Source organism: Martes martes (genome assembly GCF_963455335.1).
Source record: "Martes martes genome assembly, chromosome: 13".
Classification (NCBI taxonomy): domain Eukaryota; kingdom Metazoa; phylum Chordata; class Mammalia; order Carnivora; family Mustelidae; genus Martes; species Martes martes.
In genome coordinates this window covers 60,379,172-60,396,183 of record NC_137901.1, presented here as the reverse complement: position 1 = coordinate 60,396,183, position 17,012 = coordinate 60,379,172, and the positions used below count along the sequence as shown (strand labels likewise).

General features: G+C 40.5%; 1 protein-coding gene across 2 annotated transcripts in view; it reads left to right on the top strand.

The window, feature by feature from the left end:
* Window positions 1-14,793, top strand: part of SPIRE1 (spire type actin nucleation factor 1) — a 190,585-nt gene extending 175,792 nt beyond the window's left edge. The window contains exons 11-17 of one of the 2 annotated variants that reach the window (XM_080820941.1): window positions 1,685-1,827; window positions 4,068-4,241; window positions 8,278-8,415; window positions 8,992-9,062; window positions 9,607-9,634; window positions 9,731-9,867; window positions 11,386-14,786. In XM_080820941.1, coding sequence (XP_080677067.1) covers window positions 1,685-1,827; window positions 4,068-4,241; window positions 8,278-8,415; window positions 8,992-9,062; window positions 9,607-9,634; window positions 9,731-9,867; window positions 11,386-11,644 — 950 coding nt within the window. In that variant the 3' untranslated portion in view covers window positions 11,645-14,786. Of the gene's footprint in view, window positions 1-1,684; window positions 1,828-4,067; window positions 4,242-8,277; window positions 8,416-8,991; window positions 9,063-9,606; window positions 9,635-9,730; window positions 9,868-11,385 lie in introns of both variants that reach the window. The other variant, XM_080820942.1, reaches the window with a different exon arrangement.
* Window positions 14,794-17,012: the final 2,219 nt, after the last annotated feature.

Genomic DNA, 17,012 nt, shown 5'->3' with positions numbered 1-17,012 from the left:
ACAGAATTTCAGTTTTACAAGATGAAGAGTTATGGGGATAGAAGATGGTAATGGTTGCACAATGATGGAAATATTTAATACCACTGAACTGTACAGTTAAAATTAAGACACGAGGGGTGCCCGCGTGGCTCAGTCGGTTAAGCATCAGGCTGTTGGTTTCGGTTCAGGTCAGGATATCATAGGGTTGTGAGGTTGAGCCCCGTGTGGGGCTTACACTCAGTGGGGAGCCTGCTTGCAGATTCTGTCTGTCTGCCCCTCCCCCTGCTCATGTGCTTGCTTGCTCAAATAAATAAGTCTATCTTTAAAAAAAAAATTAGGGGCACCTGGATGGCTCAGTCAGTTAAGCGTCTGCCTTCGGCTCAGGTCATGATCCCAGGGTCCTGGGATCCAGCCCCTGTGTTGGGCTCCCTGCTCAGCAGGGAGCCTGCTTCTCCTTCTCCCTTTCCCCCTTGCTTGTTCTCTCTCTCTCCATCTCTGTCAGATAAATAAATAAAATCTTAAAAAATACAAAGACACTAAGTATATTTTATGTATGTTTTACAGCAATGGAAAAAAGAAACTTTTTCTGGAGGAAAACACTTATATATTAAGATATTCTTAGAACATTGACTTGATTTCTTATACACATGGAGTTTTTAGGGATTAAAATTCTTTAACTGGTTATTTTGATTTACTTAATAAGATTATATCAAGAACATAATAAGAGCTGATCTTGGTTATTACCTATAATTGGTATTTGGCCAGGCCAATTAAATATTACAGAGATTCAGTTAAATCACACAATGGATTTTTGTATCTTTCTTGATTGTAGAAATTGTGTTGTTTTTATTTAGTGATTTCTCTTGGGGGGACAGTCCAAATAGATGGGTCACTTTTAACTTTGTGTTGACTTTCACTTTCCTCACTCACAACACTGCAGCAGGCTTACTTTGCAAAGAGAGAAGGAGGAAGCACTAAAAAAAACTTGGTTAGCAACATAATTTATTTCTAATGTTCTCCTTATGTTTTCACAATGTGAATCCAGAACCATTCAAACACTAAAACATTCTGCTTTTAAACCCTATCCCAAAATATCACTAGGCAGAAGAGAGCAGTGTTAGAGTATGAACATCAAAACTGGAATTTACTTTTCAAAATTTAAATAGAGATTGATTTAAATCTAAGGACAAAATGTCTTGATAATCATCAAAAAGGAAAAGTTTTTATTTTTTATAGTTCATCTTTTAAAAAGGAGAATATAAAATGACTACACTTAAAAATTTTGGCATGACGTGGGAGACTTTTTGGACATACAGAATACATGTTTTTACTTCTTTTACATGCCTGAGACTCTATAATTGCAAAATCCTGTGGTATATAACATGAGGGCATTTACATGTACAAAGCTGAGACTATAATTGTGTTTTTGTGTATAAATTTGGATGAATATTAAAAATATGAAATATTTTTCCTTTTTTCCTCACTATGTCTGTAGGAAAGTTTATCTTGCAGAGATTTTTGTATAACAATCCTCACAGTATCCCCATAAGGACCTCCAGCCTTAACCCTCTAATGAAATAAACGTTTCATCTTTGAATGCGGTGTTTGTCACAAGTGACAAAGGGTTTTCTGTTAGAAATTCAAAATCTAAGATTTTTATTTTGTAGGAAAGTTCATTTCAGTTTGTTTCATTTCATTTCTTTAGAGCCTCCAAAATTCTTGCCCATATCATCAACACCCCAGCCAGAGAGACGGCAGCCACCCCAGAGACGACATTCCATTGAAAAGGAAACACCCACTAATGTAAGACAGTTTCTGCCACCGTCCAAGCAGAGCTCCCGATCTCTTGTAAGTAACTGGAAGACTTCTTAGTGACTTAAGGATCAGTGAGAGGCCTCTTATCATTAGCTCTCAATGATTAGGAAGAAAAATAAACTTCCAAACATTAAAATGAACTTCAAACAGCTTTATTTGTTTTTAATATCTAAAGAAAACCAACTCTAACAGTGACCTAAATGAAATTTGACCATTCTTTGTTCATTTTAAAGTACTTTTTTTTTCCAGAATACTTATCAGTGGTTGAAAATATGTATTATTATTACTAAAGAAATGCTTTCTTCTTTTTAAGGGAATTAGTATGCTTAAAAAAAAAGTTAAAACTCATCAAAAAGTTGTTTTATGAAGGCAGAAATATGAGGGGAGACTTTTGATCCTTTAGAAACCATTGTACATTGTTTTCAAGTATGTTTTATGATCTTGGAGCCAAAGCTGCTGTTTGCCCTGGATGACAGTTTTGCTGTTTTCCCAAGACTTCAGGTTCATCTAGTGGCTTTGATTCCCAGGACAGTAGGCCCCTGCCAGGAAGAAGTAACGGACCCTCTAACCGAAGGCGGTCTGCAAAGATTCTTTTGTAGTCCCACTTGACTTCACAAATATTTGCCGGGGAGATGAAGACTTCAGTCAGTCATTTTACCAGCAACCTAATATCTAATGTTTTCTCAGGTATTCATGAATAAAAAGCACTAGAATATGCTTACTCCATTTTTTTCAGCCATATTTATAAGCTATCTTGAATTATCAAGGGTTCAAATAAAGCAATGACAGATGTCCCTCCCTCAAAGTAGAGGAAGGTGGTGTGGTTACTGTGAAGATACCAAGTTTGAACAGAGCTTTATAGTGTTGAAATTTAATCAGTCATCTCTGTTCCCAAACAGTTCGACTAAAGAACTTGTGATTATATGTCAATTCCTGACCCAATTCCTCTAACTCCCAAATAATCACTGAAACATTGATTAAATATAGCCTCACCAGTGGTTTACCCATAGAAAAAGAGAAGTCTAACCAGACAGGCTCAAACTTCAGAATCCAAAGACTTTTGTTAATGTGAACAACTTTTTGCTTTAGCAAAATGTAGTTATTGTCACACCTTAAGTCTGTTCGAGGTCACAAGTCCAATAATCAGGCGATTCTTTTCTTCCCCCAGCTTTCCTCTTAGAAGCCAGTGCATCATTCAGCTGTGCACCAGGCCTTGTGATCACATGACACCACTGTTAATGTTAAATTTAAAAATTATCAATGTAGAGGAACTGTCAGGTTAATTAGAAAAAATTTCAGCTACTAGGAGAAGTTTTGAATAGAAGAGAAAAAATACCAAAGAGATAATGGAGGAAAGACCATCCGCCCACATCGAGGGCCCAGAAGTGTTTTCCTGCAAAGGGGAACTCTTGGTATGTGCTAGGTCAGGCTGTGAGTTACTTTTTGTGGAGAAGAAGAGCAAGATAAAACCAATCTGTGGTCACAGCTAAGAGTCTCAGTGGAAGGCAGTGGGAAAGCACTTCTGTTCATTGGCTGGCGTCCAGGTTCCACATGGAACCACAGCTCCCTCCAAGGGCCCAGGGCACCAGCCGAGACAAAGTCGCTTCCAGGTCAGAATAGTGACCCTTCTTGCTAGTAGCTTGTCTTGGGAAATCCATAAAGTCACACTCATCTTGCGGCAGTGCCCTCTAGCTTGGTAAGTATCATTTTTAAAAAGTATGACAATTTAAAACTGTAGCTCTGTTTAAGAAAACAAGGCATCATTTTGTATTTATAACCCCTCCACTGAAAATGGCAGCAATGTCTTCACTGGTCCTTGTTTTTATTTTTGTTGTATCTCGCTCTCTTTCCCTAGGATATTTAAAACCTAATTTTTTTCATCATTTGGTCAAATGATTGAGGATGATTGTCCATCTAAGTGAAAGGCGACTTTCAGCGCCTTCCTCTGGGAGGCTGGGGAGCAAGTGTTGCTTGGAGCCCGCCCCCCACACCCGCTCTCACAGCCAAGTTAGAAATACCTTAAGCTCTGCTGTGTGAACTCTGAGAGTCTCTAGGAATGATTTCCTGGTGCAATTACTGACTTACACATGCGGGAGCAGATGTGGTGTGGTCACACACATGAATCTACCTCTAAAGTCCTCAGTGGTGTTTTTGTTTTGTTTTGTTTTTCTTTCATGCTCTGTAACCACTATTTGTAGGTCACTCACGTTCAGCATTATTTTCTCCTTTTCTTTTCCCCCTACCATTTTCTTTTTCCCTTATCTATTGTTCAGGTTCCTAGGATAACCAGTGTTTGGCCAAGGACGCCTTTCCGACCACTTTTTTCTACCATACAAACAGCTTCTCTGCTCAGCTCTCATCCTTTTGAAGCAGCCATGTTTGGGGTAGCAGGGGCTATGTATTATCTATGTGAGAGAGCTTTTACCAGCAGGTGGAAATCCTCAAAGGTTGGCCTCTTTCTGCTGGTTCTGGGAATTATTTTACTCTCTCTATCTCTTTGACAGTGATACCGCAACTACCGCACTCTGAACAATTAACAGCTTAGATGGGCACTTTGCTTCTGATCGTTGATTCCAGTCTTTTGTAGGATGCATAGATGACACCATGATCTCAATTGAAAGGAAAATGACCTTGAAAGGACAACAAACTCAAAATGCAGCATCAGATTAGAGGGACCTGTGAGTGACCCAGTTGTACAGCAGGAGGAATGCCATCTCCTCTCCATGTACAGGGAGCACTCCCCGAGAGCCTGCGGGGTGCTCTCCTCCCCAGGCCCTCCCACCATCAGAACAGCATTTGCTCCCTCACACAGCTGACACAACGGCCTTCTTCCAGGCCACAGAGCCACGGAGACTCCCTTACCCCTGGAACCATGTCATTCCCCGTTTCCTGCACACTCCACCGTGAGCTCCAAAATGCTGTGCACCCATAGCCTGTGCCAGCCCTGGGCTCAGAATCTCTCTGTTCCGCATCTTTCATAGAGCTGTGTGGTGTGGGTCAGGTGTCACGTGGTTTTTATGACAACCCACTTCGCCATAGAAATTTTAAGTTTTCCTTTTATTGATGTGGTTATTTTAAATATGTAAATTTATGCATCTCATTATTTTTTAGATTTTCATACAGAATATATTTTTTAAAGGAAATACAATACCTGCCAAACCCCAGTGAAATAAGCTTTCATACTATGCCGCTCTGCCGAAAGCTTCCCCTGCCCCCAGAGCAGCACCGGCTGCCCACTAGACTAGCCTTTGCAGCTGCTTTCCTGTTCCGCCTCCTATGGGATCCTGGTTCTCCTAGGTCCTTTATTTACTAAATCTGTCCTTGACAAATGAAACAGCAGCTGGTTTCTTTGTTATTCTTTATTACCCATCTTGGTTTGGAAAAGAGATTCTGAATGTAAATGAAATACATCAAATTCTTTTCTTATTGTCACAAAAACAGAAGAATAGATCTCTATTCTTTTTCCCACTTCAGATCTGGCCCTTTGGGCAGTACATGGTCAGTTAAAATGCAGGGATGGCATTTTAACTCCTGCCACTGTTACTGCTATTACTAAAGATCTGCTGGCATTTTCATTTTTATTATCAGTCCTCCCCAAACAGAGATGTAAGGCTATACTGTTACTGTAGACAAAGAGTTCACTTTGAGTTTTAAAGTTGAACTTGACATAAGAGAAGAATAATTCAACTTAATAAGTGCTATTTTAATTTAAATCTGCCTTGGTTTTATTAAAAACTCCAGAAAATATTGGTGGTTTTGGATAATTTTCAAATATCTGCTACTTACAAAGTTTTTGCTCATTAAAAATACTATATAAAAACATGCATATTCCCGTTCTCTCTGTGGTTCAGTAACCAGAGTCTACATTATGCTCTGTAATTTCTATGCTCCCTTATTCTGACCCTTCTGAATGGTAAATGTAACCAGAATATTGAACAAAAACTCGTGATTTTAGTGACATACGTCCAAAGTAAGTTCTAAAGGCTCATCTGCTCCTATAGTATATTGCAATCTTGATTAAAACTCTTTCAGATTTAGCGTCCCTTTCCTAAATTTAGGAATGAGATTGAAGCACAAGGAAGTAAGGGGATTTTAGAGGCCATGTCTGGCTATAACAGAGTTCAGGGTGTGCGGAGGAGTGACCAAGCCCAGTGCAGAGCTCTCGCTCACTGTTAAAGCCCCGCGCGCCCCTCACATTTTGGATCATTAGTGTCCCAGCAAGATCTTTTAAGGCTAAGGCTTAATTTGGCTTTGGGGATGTTGAATTAGTATTTTTTCTCAATTGAAAAAAACTAATGAAAACTAATTCTAGTAACTATTTATTACTTTCTTTCATGTTGCATTAAAGTTTTGTTGTCCTTGGGAAAGCACTAGAATTAAAACATTAGCATTTGACCCAATGGGAATTTTTTTACTCAACAGTAACCTGCTTGAAAGTTTAAAAAGGAACAAGAACACACACAAATACAATTTCTTATTGTGTCCTGCGAAGTACTGGATTTGCATATGGTTCAAAGCAGGAAGTTGAAAGTATGCTTGACTAAGTCCATTTGTGACTTAAGACTGAGAAGAGGGAGGTAGAACCTGTCAGTCTATAGTGTGTGCTAGGATATCCCTGCAAATAAAAAGGACTCCCATCTACCGGAAGTGTTTACCAGCCCTAGCTGTAAAGCTAATTAAATTGGCACTATGTGCCATCTTCCCACCTGCACCGTACCAAATCTCAGGGAGTGAGGATCTGGCTGGTGGCTGGAATCATACATTAGATTGTTCCAGCTCAGCAGTTTTGTCACAGTTAGCTGTCAGAAAATGCACCACAGTCACACTCATCGCTAATGAATAAAAAAAAAAGTAGGAAAGCTGCTTGTGAAATATGTTAAAAGCTGAGAAAAGCCATCATCCAGACGTGTGCAGCCAGGATGCTTACCTCATGCACAGTTCTAGTGGCCTGACCTTCACACAGACAGTGCATTGTTCCCACTTGACACTAGGCTACTTTCTCAGGGGGGAGCAAAACAGAGTAGATACTGGACAAGCCCATTTAATCCTGTGATCTTTGAAAGCTTTTCCCATTGAAAGAGAAAATTATGTGATGGTGATTTTTTTTAAAAGGATTTTAGACATCTTAGAGCAAATGATATAATCTTCCCAACCAGACAGACTACCTTCCCACCCTCCAGATACTAAGCTCTTCCTCTTAAAAAATTTAATTGCAGGATTTTTTCCAAAACATTATTAAGCAAATTTAACCTTCTTTAAGTCAGCCTGAACAGAGATGATTTTGTACTGATTGTTAGTAAGAAACAGTTCTCCAGACCACTTTTTTTAGTAAATGCTAATGTTTATCAAGTTTGCAACCTAGATTTGTTTCTGTTTTTTCTGATTGAAAGACAGAACTGAATGTTAAAACTCCATAAACTGACTGCATTCATAGTCATGTGCTTTCCCATTTGGCTTGTTTGATTCCAGAATGCCTGTGAGCAATGCTATTGTGTGTGTGTGGGAGTGAATTATAATGTGTTTGTACTGAGAACATTAAGTTTCAGTGTCCCTACACCACAATGGCCCCTGTGAAGCCTGGCAGGGTGAGAATGCACAAGACCGTTCTGTCTTTCTATTAGATCCACCAATCAAGCGCAGAGCCGGATGGGGAGCAGATGGGGGTGAGGCTCTTTTATTCAGTGGGATCAGTTACATCAACATCTTCCTCGGCTGTTTTTAGGGAAACCATTAACATAAGACAGCCAGCATAAATATTTATTGTGAAATTCTTAAGATTTTCTCCACGTCTTTCCAGTGCTGACTGCGTATTCAGCGGTTGTTTCAAAGTAATAAGAGACATCCAGAGAACTGTGGGGCAGCCTTAGAGGTTGTTCCAGTAGCTCCATGTTCTAGTTCCACCCGTACTATTAGGATTTTTCACGATGTGCTGATGTAACTTGCCACTAAATAATGCTTCTCAATATAAATTACTAACCACCTTCTTTTGGCTATTCTGGGTACCACAAGCCAGTTTTCTAAATAGTACCACTGTTGTAGACTTGCTGTTTATCTATGAGCATATAGTATACAGCACGAGAAGTAACGTCTGCATCATCATAAGCGAAAACTCGCGTCAATTTGGTTTAGAACAAGAAAATTTTCTTCAAGATTTCAATGCATAGATACATAGCTCTGCTTAATGGGATAGAAACTTTGAGACAAAATATGCACCCAAATGTGAGGAACTTTCCTTTCCTGGAAATTTCAGTAGGCTCTGACGTTTGACATGGTCCCCAGAAGCTTTCTGCCATCCGTTGTCTTAGTGTAATTAAAAATTAATGTGGTCCCCAGAGTGAGCCAGCTCTGTTCCAGTGTTCATTGGGAAACCTCTTTTCTTCTCTGAAGCTACTAACCAGGTGTCTGATCTGAAGGGAAATTGTGCAATGCCAGAGAAGGGGGTGGGGTGGGAGTTTCTTATTCATGTGGAATTTTGAATTTCAGGAGGAATTCTGCTATCCAGTGGAATGCCTAGCTCTCACTGTGGAGGAAGTAATGCATATTCGTCAGGTCCTGGTGAAGGCAGAGCTGGAAAAGTACCAACAGTATAAAGATGTCTACACCGCCCTGAAAAAAGGAAAGGTAGAGCTATTTCAAGTTGGTTGATAAGCAGGGTTAGAAGAATGGTCTGGTCTCCTGTGGGAGTGGTCTGCTGGCAGCCAGATGGTATAGGACTTATAGGGGATTTTAGGAGTTAAGAGGCTTATTCTCTAATATACAGTTCCTGTTCTGCCTTGCTTACAAAAAAGAGGAGTATTTTTATTTCTCCCTGAGAAATCAAAAACTATAGAAGATTTAAAACAACCATAATAAATAATGGCATGCCTTCATAAAACCATGTCTGCATTTTAAAGTCTTATAAAGAAATTATATCTGAGAACGAGACTATCTCAGAACCTTCATCAGATTGATTCCATGATGATGAACCTCGGAGAGCTATGGCGTATTACTCGCTTTCAAAGGGGGAATTAGAAGTAAATACAGAGCCAAACTATAATTATCACAGAGCCAAACTTGAAAACAGGGTTTCTGAATTCCCATTTTCCTTCCTTCTGCTAAACTTCCCCATTATATAAATGTAAGGTGTATTTAGATGTGTAAATTAGGAATTTAACTGTTGGCAATACTTTTTTCTCCCTTTAAATTTGTACTTTTTAGCTCTGCTTTTGTTGCCGAACCAGGAGATTTTCCTTCTTCACCTGGTCTTATACCTGTCAGTTCTGTAAGAGGTAAGGTTTTTTTGTAATTGATGACCATAGTCAAAGAAATACCAGTTGCATTCGTAGTTGAATCATTTTCCTACACAGGAACAGTATTAGAGATTACCCAACCCATTATCAGATTGTGCAGTGCTTGGGGGTTAATAATACTGATTTCTTCAAAAGAGTAGAGCAAACAGTTACTTGGAATTAAACCTAGAAAATGCTTCTCTGCATATATTTCTTTGACATAACTAAGATCACTCTAGTAAACATATGTCCAGTTGGAACAGAAAAAAAGATGTGATTGTCATGTGATTCCTGGATAGACAAGTAAGAAAATCCCAGACAGATGTAAGTTGATCCTTTTACAGGAAACAGTATAAGAGTTAAGGTTTACAGATTGTCTTCTTGATGATCCACAGTCATATCAATTTGTTACATTCTGGTAGAAAAATCAGAGGGTTTTGGCAGTTTATCATAAAAATTCACAACCATGCAGCCATTGGCTTCTCTGACTTTGCAGTCGCATCTCTGGTATCATGCTGAGTAACATTTCTGATTTTGTATACAGGCCGGTGTGTTCCCAGTGTTGCAAAAAGGTAAGCTAAACTTGGTGAAATCACAACTTGTGTTAATTTTCAGGAGTCTCCCTCTTTAACCATACTGCTCATTCTCGGTTTTGTTTGGGGTGATAGATGCGGCTGCCCTCCAAACCATACTCCACTCTTCCCATCTTTTCATTGGGACCTTCTGCCTTGCAAAGAGGGGAAAGTTGCATGAGGCCAGAAAAGCCCACCCCTGGCCACCATCGGCCACTCCGGAGCATTGCCAGGTGAGCAGGGGGCCTGGGACCTCAGAGCATCTCTGTAAAAAAAGAATGCTCCTTTTGAGGACTGCTGACGAGGTAGGGTTCAGACTCAGGGTGGTTTGGGGTGTCTGGGTGGCTGGTTTTAATATAGTTTAGACTTGGACACAGGTCTCCAAAACTTCCTAAAGGTAACTTGACAAGGGAACAAAGCTAGCTGCTTGAAGCATACTTGAATGTCATCATTACTTTTCTACTTTAGAAATAATTACTTTGGGTGTCCTTTAAAAGTCATTTTTAAAACTGACCTTGTTTTCAGTGGAGTCAGAAACTTGCATGTAACACTCTAATCTTTCTTCTTTAGTGTTGAAAGCAAATCTGTTTAGTTCTAGCATTCCAGTGGTCTGGCATCACTTTGGCTTATCTTCCTGTTGTCGGTATGGCAGAAATAAAGCTTTATGCCAAAAGCTTTTGGCAATTAAAAAAAAAAAAGTTGCCTGAATATCAGTCCCTCTGCATTTAATGCAGAGTAAGGTTCCTGTGGGTCTTTAAGGGAGGGCAGAAGGAGGTCTGGCCAGCTTGGCTTACGCACTCACAGAGCCAAAAAGATCGGGGTTTTACATACCAGTTGCCCCAGGGGCAGGGAGGTGCTGGGTGCTGGGCACCAGGCAGTGCTACTGCTGGCCGCTGCCGCTATGCAGCCCCGCTGGTGACTTGCACCGACTTCACTCCGAGACTCTGCCTTGCTGCTCCGGGATAGCCCCCGAATCGTCACCTGTGGGCTCAAGGCTGTGGAGCACATTGTTCCTTTCTATACCTACTCTAAACTCACATTCCTATTTGGTTTCACTAAAGTAGTCCATGAGTAGATGATTCTTAGTTATTTCAAAAAATCACCCAAAACATTTATTACAGTGTTGACCTGGTTAACTTCAGCTCTCTGGGATCCAAATAATTAGTAACCCAAATAGAATTGTTGGAGAGGGACAGGTATATCTGATAAATGCAAAAATGTTGAGGAAGCTGCTCCGAAGAGAACTTTTCAGGATTGAGACCAGTTGACTTTAGTTTACTCTAGTCTGCCCTCCTGTCTACAGTTGACTCGTTTTCACCAACTCTGACACGGGGTCACTGGAGAAAGAATTTGAAGTCCTTTCTGAATTATTGACAGGACGTTAGCAACTTGTACTTTGTTTCGTTTTGTTTGTTAAAGTCCACTGTATAGTATTCGGCTGAATACTCTAATTAGGCTTTTTTTCCAAAAATTCTGGAAGGGATACTAAGAGTTTTCAGTATTATTATTTCTTTTTTTTTTTTCCAGTATGACTATTTCTTAATAAAACATGTTTCCTTGTTTCTTTTTTTTTTAATATTTTGAATTTAATATTTGAATTAGAAATTCTTCCTTTGGAAGAGCATGAGGTGACTTGCACATTCCATAATGTTTTGGTAACAGATTTACTTTTTCTGCACGTATTTTCTTAGTATTGCAGTAGAACTGTAAGTGACAATACTGGGTACTCTAAAGGTTGTGTTTTCTTCCAGGTTCTCCTCAAAATCTAAGTCTGTGGACAAATCCAATGAAGAGCTACAGTTTCCCAAAGAGCTGATGGAGGACTGGAGTACTATGGAGGTGTGTGTAGACTGCAAAAAGTTTATTTCGGAAATCATCAGTTCCAGCCGGCGCAGCCTCGTGTTGGCCAACAAAAGAGCCCGATTAAAAAGGAAAACACAGTCTTTCTACATGTCCTCACCGGGCACCTCGGAGTACTGCCCTTCAGAAAGGACTATCAATGAAATCTGAGCCTGTGCCTTTCAGTTGCTTTGTGTTCCGAGTTGGTACCAGCGCGGGAGAACACTGAGCTGGACTGTCTCTCCTTGCCGTGGTCTTAGTTCATAGGCTTGAATTTGCATTAGATCAGGTTTTTGCTGCCTCACGTTGTTCCACAGACTGAATGCTGTGTTCCTATCGATTGACGATACGTGACAGGTCAGCCAATCGCTCGTTTGCACCAAGAGAGAACAATAGCTTGAAACTTGCTTCCGTGTGTGTGCCCGCGGATCTGGAGGCCAGAGACTTTTTCCTTAGTTCAGTTCCTTACTGTTCCTCAGATCATTTCCCGACTAAGGCAAAAAGCTTCTCCTAGGAGAAATCAGCCTCACAAAGGTGTCGATGTTCGCACAGTTCTATGCAGTAAGTCATATTGGCACTTCCGCCCGACAGCGTTCCTGCCTAACGCACACAGTGGCCGGGCCCTGCCACATACCGGGTACCTGGAGTCGCTGGGCCAGGCTGTGTATCATCTCACGGCACAAAACCTGGAAGGATTTGCTCCTGCTATCAAACTGATTTTAAATTATTGTTGCTCTGAGCTAAAGACTACAGGAGGGACTTCATGCCTGCATTCTAGTGCAAAACATCTGGATAAGCTGTACACCCCAGTGGGGAACCATTTCCTCTGAGCTGCTGTGTTCACCCCAGTGCAATGGATGGGTGTCCCCTGAGTGGGTGACAGGTTTTCGTTCCCTATCTGGTATGGATTATGGTTCCTTGTAGTTTTGTAACAGAGGTCTAAGAATTAAAGTTCTCTGGGAGTTTCAGGACAAAGGAAGGCTAGAAGCTTGTCAAGAAGTTGTGTGTATTTTGGTTAACTCTGAGAAGGATCGTGACAGCATAGGGTGCCAGCTGTTGCCACACTGTGGGGAACGAGCTGGAGCTCATCCGTTTTCAGCTACGTTTTTCATAACTTTATAGTCTTAGCCATCACAACTAAATTAAGCCACAATTTGGTACCTAAGGTCTCCAACTGAAATTTATTTATTTTTATAAATGAATTTTAAGGGAAAAAATTGTCTAGTTCTTTTAAAATTATGAGAAAATTAACCTGCTGATAGACTTTTTGAATGCTTTTTTGCACAAGTTTTCCTTGTAAACGACTGGAGGGAGTAGGGCGGGTTTTGATGGAGGTAGGTTGGAGGGTAGCACTCACTGTATACATGAACTATCTCAGCTTGTTTGTCTCATGCTAGGAGCTGTACTTTATTATTTTAGTAAGCTTAGAAACTACCAACCAGTCAAATTGCCATTGGCATTTGGGAAATCAGTTAATGCACATGCACAAGAATTTCCTAAAAGCTATAGGACCCATCTGTAGTCAGCACTGCACAGCACCATTGAATAAAAGGCATGGCAGTCACATTTCACTCCACATCAAAGTATAGTAACATTTCTACATTAGATTTAACAGTAATACCTCAAAACTGCTCTGGTAGTAGTTTTTAATGGGTTGAAATTTACAATTTAGTAAATGGCTTAAAATTACTTATACTTATGAAATAAACTTTACCAATTGACTAAAATAATGCATGTTAACAGTTCGTCTGTATTTGCATGTCAAAATGGGCCACCAGAGAACCCTTCTTGAATTTGCCCATGTTTAAATTATTTTAAAGACTCTCGTGTACAAGATTTAAACAGTATATGGGGTGAATCTCATTTATAAAATTTTCCAAGGGACTATTTGGACTCTGTACCCCAGATGCTTTGGTGGAAGCCACACACCCTTTGAGGGCCCCAGGTTTAGGCCTCGAAATGACTACCGGGAAAGGGAATAGTGTTCGTGTAGGTATATAGACATGACCCATGACAGTAGGCCTTTTAAAATAACGACTAGTGTACTGCTGTTACGAAAACATAAGAAACTAAGCCCCTAAAATGAGAGTTTCATTCACATTTACAAGGCAGATACCTAGCTCATCTCAGTCTTTGGCTTCAGTTCTTTACATTTCTGATGCTGTCTAGGCTGATTAGGGCATTTTGATCACTCTTACCAGAGCATTAGAATGTGAATCCTTGAGCAGCATTAATGAGGTTTGTCAAGTGGGTGGTAGGTCTATGTGAGACAGTCCGCAGTGTGAGAAGAAGACACGTGACACACTTCAAAGCGTAGAAATCGAATTAGCCTCACTTTTTATTGCCAAAACAATTTCTTACAGTTTCTCCCATAGCCATGACATGTGCCCAACACCTCAACTACATTAGGTAATTCCCAGAGAGTAATTCACTAGCAGCTTTTGGAGCATGGTTTTACCCTTGTTAACCTTCGTCTCTGACCTTAGGCCTTTCTCTTCTTAACTACTAAAATAACATACCTTTGCAGTATTCCTTTTTTTTTTCCTGGTTTCCGACTATTCAGCATTTACACCTGATCCAACAACAACACATTGGCTAGCTGGTCAGAAGGAGATGTGTCTGAGAGCTCGCATGCACACCTGAGCAGCCCTTGGCATGCCCTCCAGCACTTGCTCCTTTCCTCCCAGACTTCACGAGCTTGCCCCGCTGGGAGATCATTCCTTCCCCACGGCTTAACTTTCTGCCAGTGTCAGAGTAGATAAGAATGCTTGTAAATACTGTAATATATTTATTAATATTTGAAAGGCATTCATTCAGTGGACAATGGGAATTAACTCTCCCAGGACAAGTGAAAATGAAATAATTGATATGTATGTTGACTTAACAGTCTTACTAGATTTCAAGTCTTAAGCCTTTCAGATTAAACCAGAAGGTTGTTAAGTAGGAGTTTTTAAAATGATCTTACATTTGAAGAGATGATGTGATTAGCACCGTGAACTCATACCATGAATTTTTTAAGGCTTTTATTTTTCTAACTGTATTAATAAATATAGCATTGGATTTTAGGGGTCACATAGGAGACATGAAAGTTTTCAATTATGTTGCTATTTGCTAAAGCAAAATGGCAGAAAATTTTGTTCATGCCAAACTGTTGGAAGAGCCATGGAGAAATGTGTACACTGATTGGACTTTGACCTGGCTTCCTGTGTGTATGAGACTCAAGGTATTGCTGGCATTCAGGGTGACGTGACGGTACTAAACGTTTTCCATTCAAGTCTTTTATTTTAAAATTTAGGGAAAAATAAAATGGCTTTCCATCATAACTTCCGTGTTGAGTTCCTATTGTAAAATGGTGATGTCTTTTTGGGAACTAGCGGTCAGAAACCACCTAGGTTAGGAAGGTAAGATACTTGCATCATCAGAAGTTACAATCGGGTTAAGATTGACAATCTGACAAGGACCATACTAGAAAAATTTTTAGAAGGAGCCCCTGGGTGGTTTAGTCAGTTAAGTATCCGACTTTTGGTTTTGGCTCAGGTCATGATCTCAGGGTCATAGGATCGAGCCCCGCATTAGGCTCTGTCCTCAGTGAGGAGTCTGCTGGAGATTCCCCCCTCCCTTTCCCTTTGTCCCTCCCCCAGCTTGTGCACACACTCTCTCTCTCACTCTCTCTAAAAAATTTTGAAAAAAGAAGGTAAAGAAAAACTCTCATTAATAACAAAGAAAAAAGGAAAAAATTTTTAAAAACGGAGCCACTACCATAATTCTACTATGCTACCAAGAAGCCGTAACTTCCTCTTTTACCCTCCACAGTGTAGGAAATTAAGATTCCACAAGTAGTGTGTAATGTTTCATCATATATGAGAAGTCACATGTGCAGACACAAATTATGTACAGAAAAATAAAGCTTTTATGTATTTTTCCTAAATAGAATTCCTCAAGGGATATATTCCTAGAATGTCCCATAAGAAAATTTCCTGTCGTAGCACGTAAATTGCTTGAGGAGAAAATTAGAAAGGTTAGACCCCAGTGAGCTTAGGGAAGTTCTTATGTTTCTGTTAACTAAATAGAATCATTTAAGATATTTACGTATCACGAACATTAGCCAATACTGAGTTTAATACTCATTTACACAAGCTACCCCCTTATTTGTCAGGCATATTTGAGGATCTCCTTCCACGGAAGCTGCTCTGTGAGGTGTATAAATAAGCCATTTGTGTGTGTGTCCAGCTCATGGTCTAGTGTTCACTGACTGGCTGAGCCAAGTCCAAGTCCTTGCCTTGGGCCTCCTAGACTCGAGAGATAGAGAAAACTTGGATACCACCAAGAGGAAAGCTTTGGGTAACCTTTCTAACTGTATGTCTTTGTCCTCCCCAGCTTCAATGCAGGAGGGTAGTTGTGAGTCATCGTGGTTTAGCATTTCCTAAAGAGAACTGTTTCTAGAAAAGGGCTTGATTGCACATATGACGTGTTTAGAGACTCCAGTTCTTGTCTCTGTGCAGAACGTGCAGATACATACATACACACACACACACACAGATTCATTATAATGTTCATACAGTGTATGCCCCTCCCATATTGGCCAAAGGCCCAAGTCTAAAAACCTCCTTTTATCACCCAAAAAGTTGAGGAGCTAAGAACCTATTTAATATAAAACTCTGCCTACACTAATTAAATGTTCAGGTGCAATTACCTGGCTGACTGAATTTGCACTATTTTTTCTGGTGCATTCCATTAAAATGTATATGATGCATAATTGATGTATTTAGAATAGATCTTACTATGCAAAAGATTCTGCAACTCTCTGCTGCAGCAAAATCCGAGCCACTTCGGCATCACTGAAGCAGTGGAAATAAAAGAGCTTCAGAACTGACAAGACAAGGCTCTTGAATAGTGGGGCATCAAAATTTCCTTTACATCCTGCAGCTTTAGAACTGAGGAATCCTCGGATGTTTAGACTCACACCATGTTCGGTGTGTACTGTGAACAGTGTACAACTCATTGCTCAGATTTCTTTTTTTTTTTTTTAAAGATTTTATTTATTTATTTATTTGTCAGAGAGAGAGTACACACAAGCAGGCAGAGAGGCAGTCAGAGGCAGCGAGAGAAGCAGGCTCCCCGCCGAGCAAGGAGCCCGATGTGGGACTCGATCCCAGGACCCTGGGATCATGACCTGAGCTGAAGGCAGCGGCTCAACCAACTGAGCCACCCAGGCGTCCCTGCTCAGATTTCTATTGCTGCCTAGAGGGCCTGACCCTGTAGGTCCTGCACTAGGAATGCTCTCACAGGCTGCACTAATGAATCCAACTATGGATTGCAAAAAAGGGGGGGAATTCCTGAGTGTGGCTGGCAAGGGGGACAACCTTGAGCGAGCTTGCTCACTTGAAGTTTGCCCTCCTGTGTATTCTTTGCTTTTGTATTCCCTTGTGACTGAGGCACTGTTCAGTCCCTTTCCCTAGGGTGACACAGCAGAAGACATCCCATCCCAACTCCTCCCAAGAGCAGCAGTGCTGGGAAGAGTGGAAGTGCCAGAGATGAG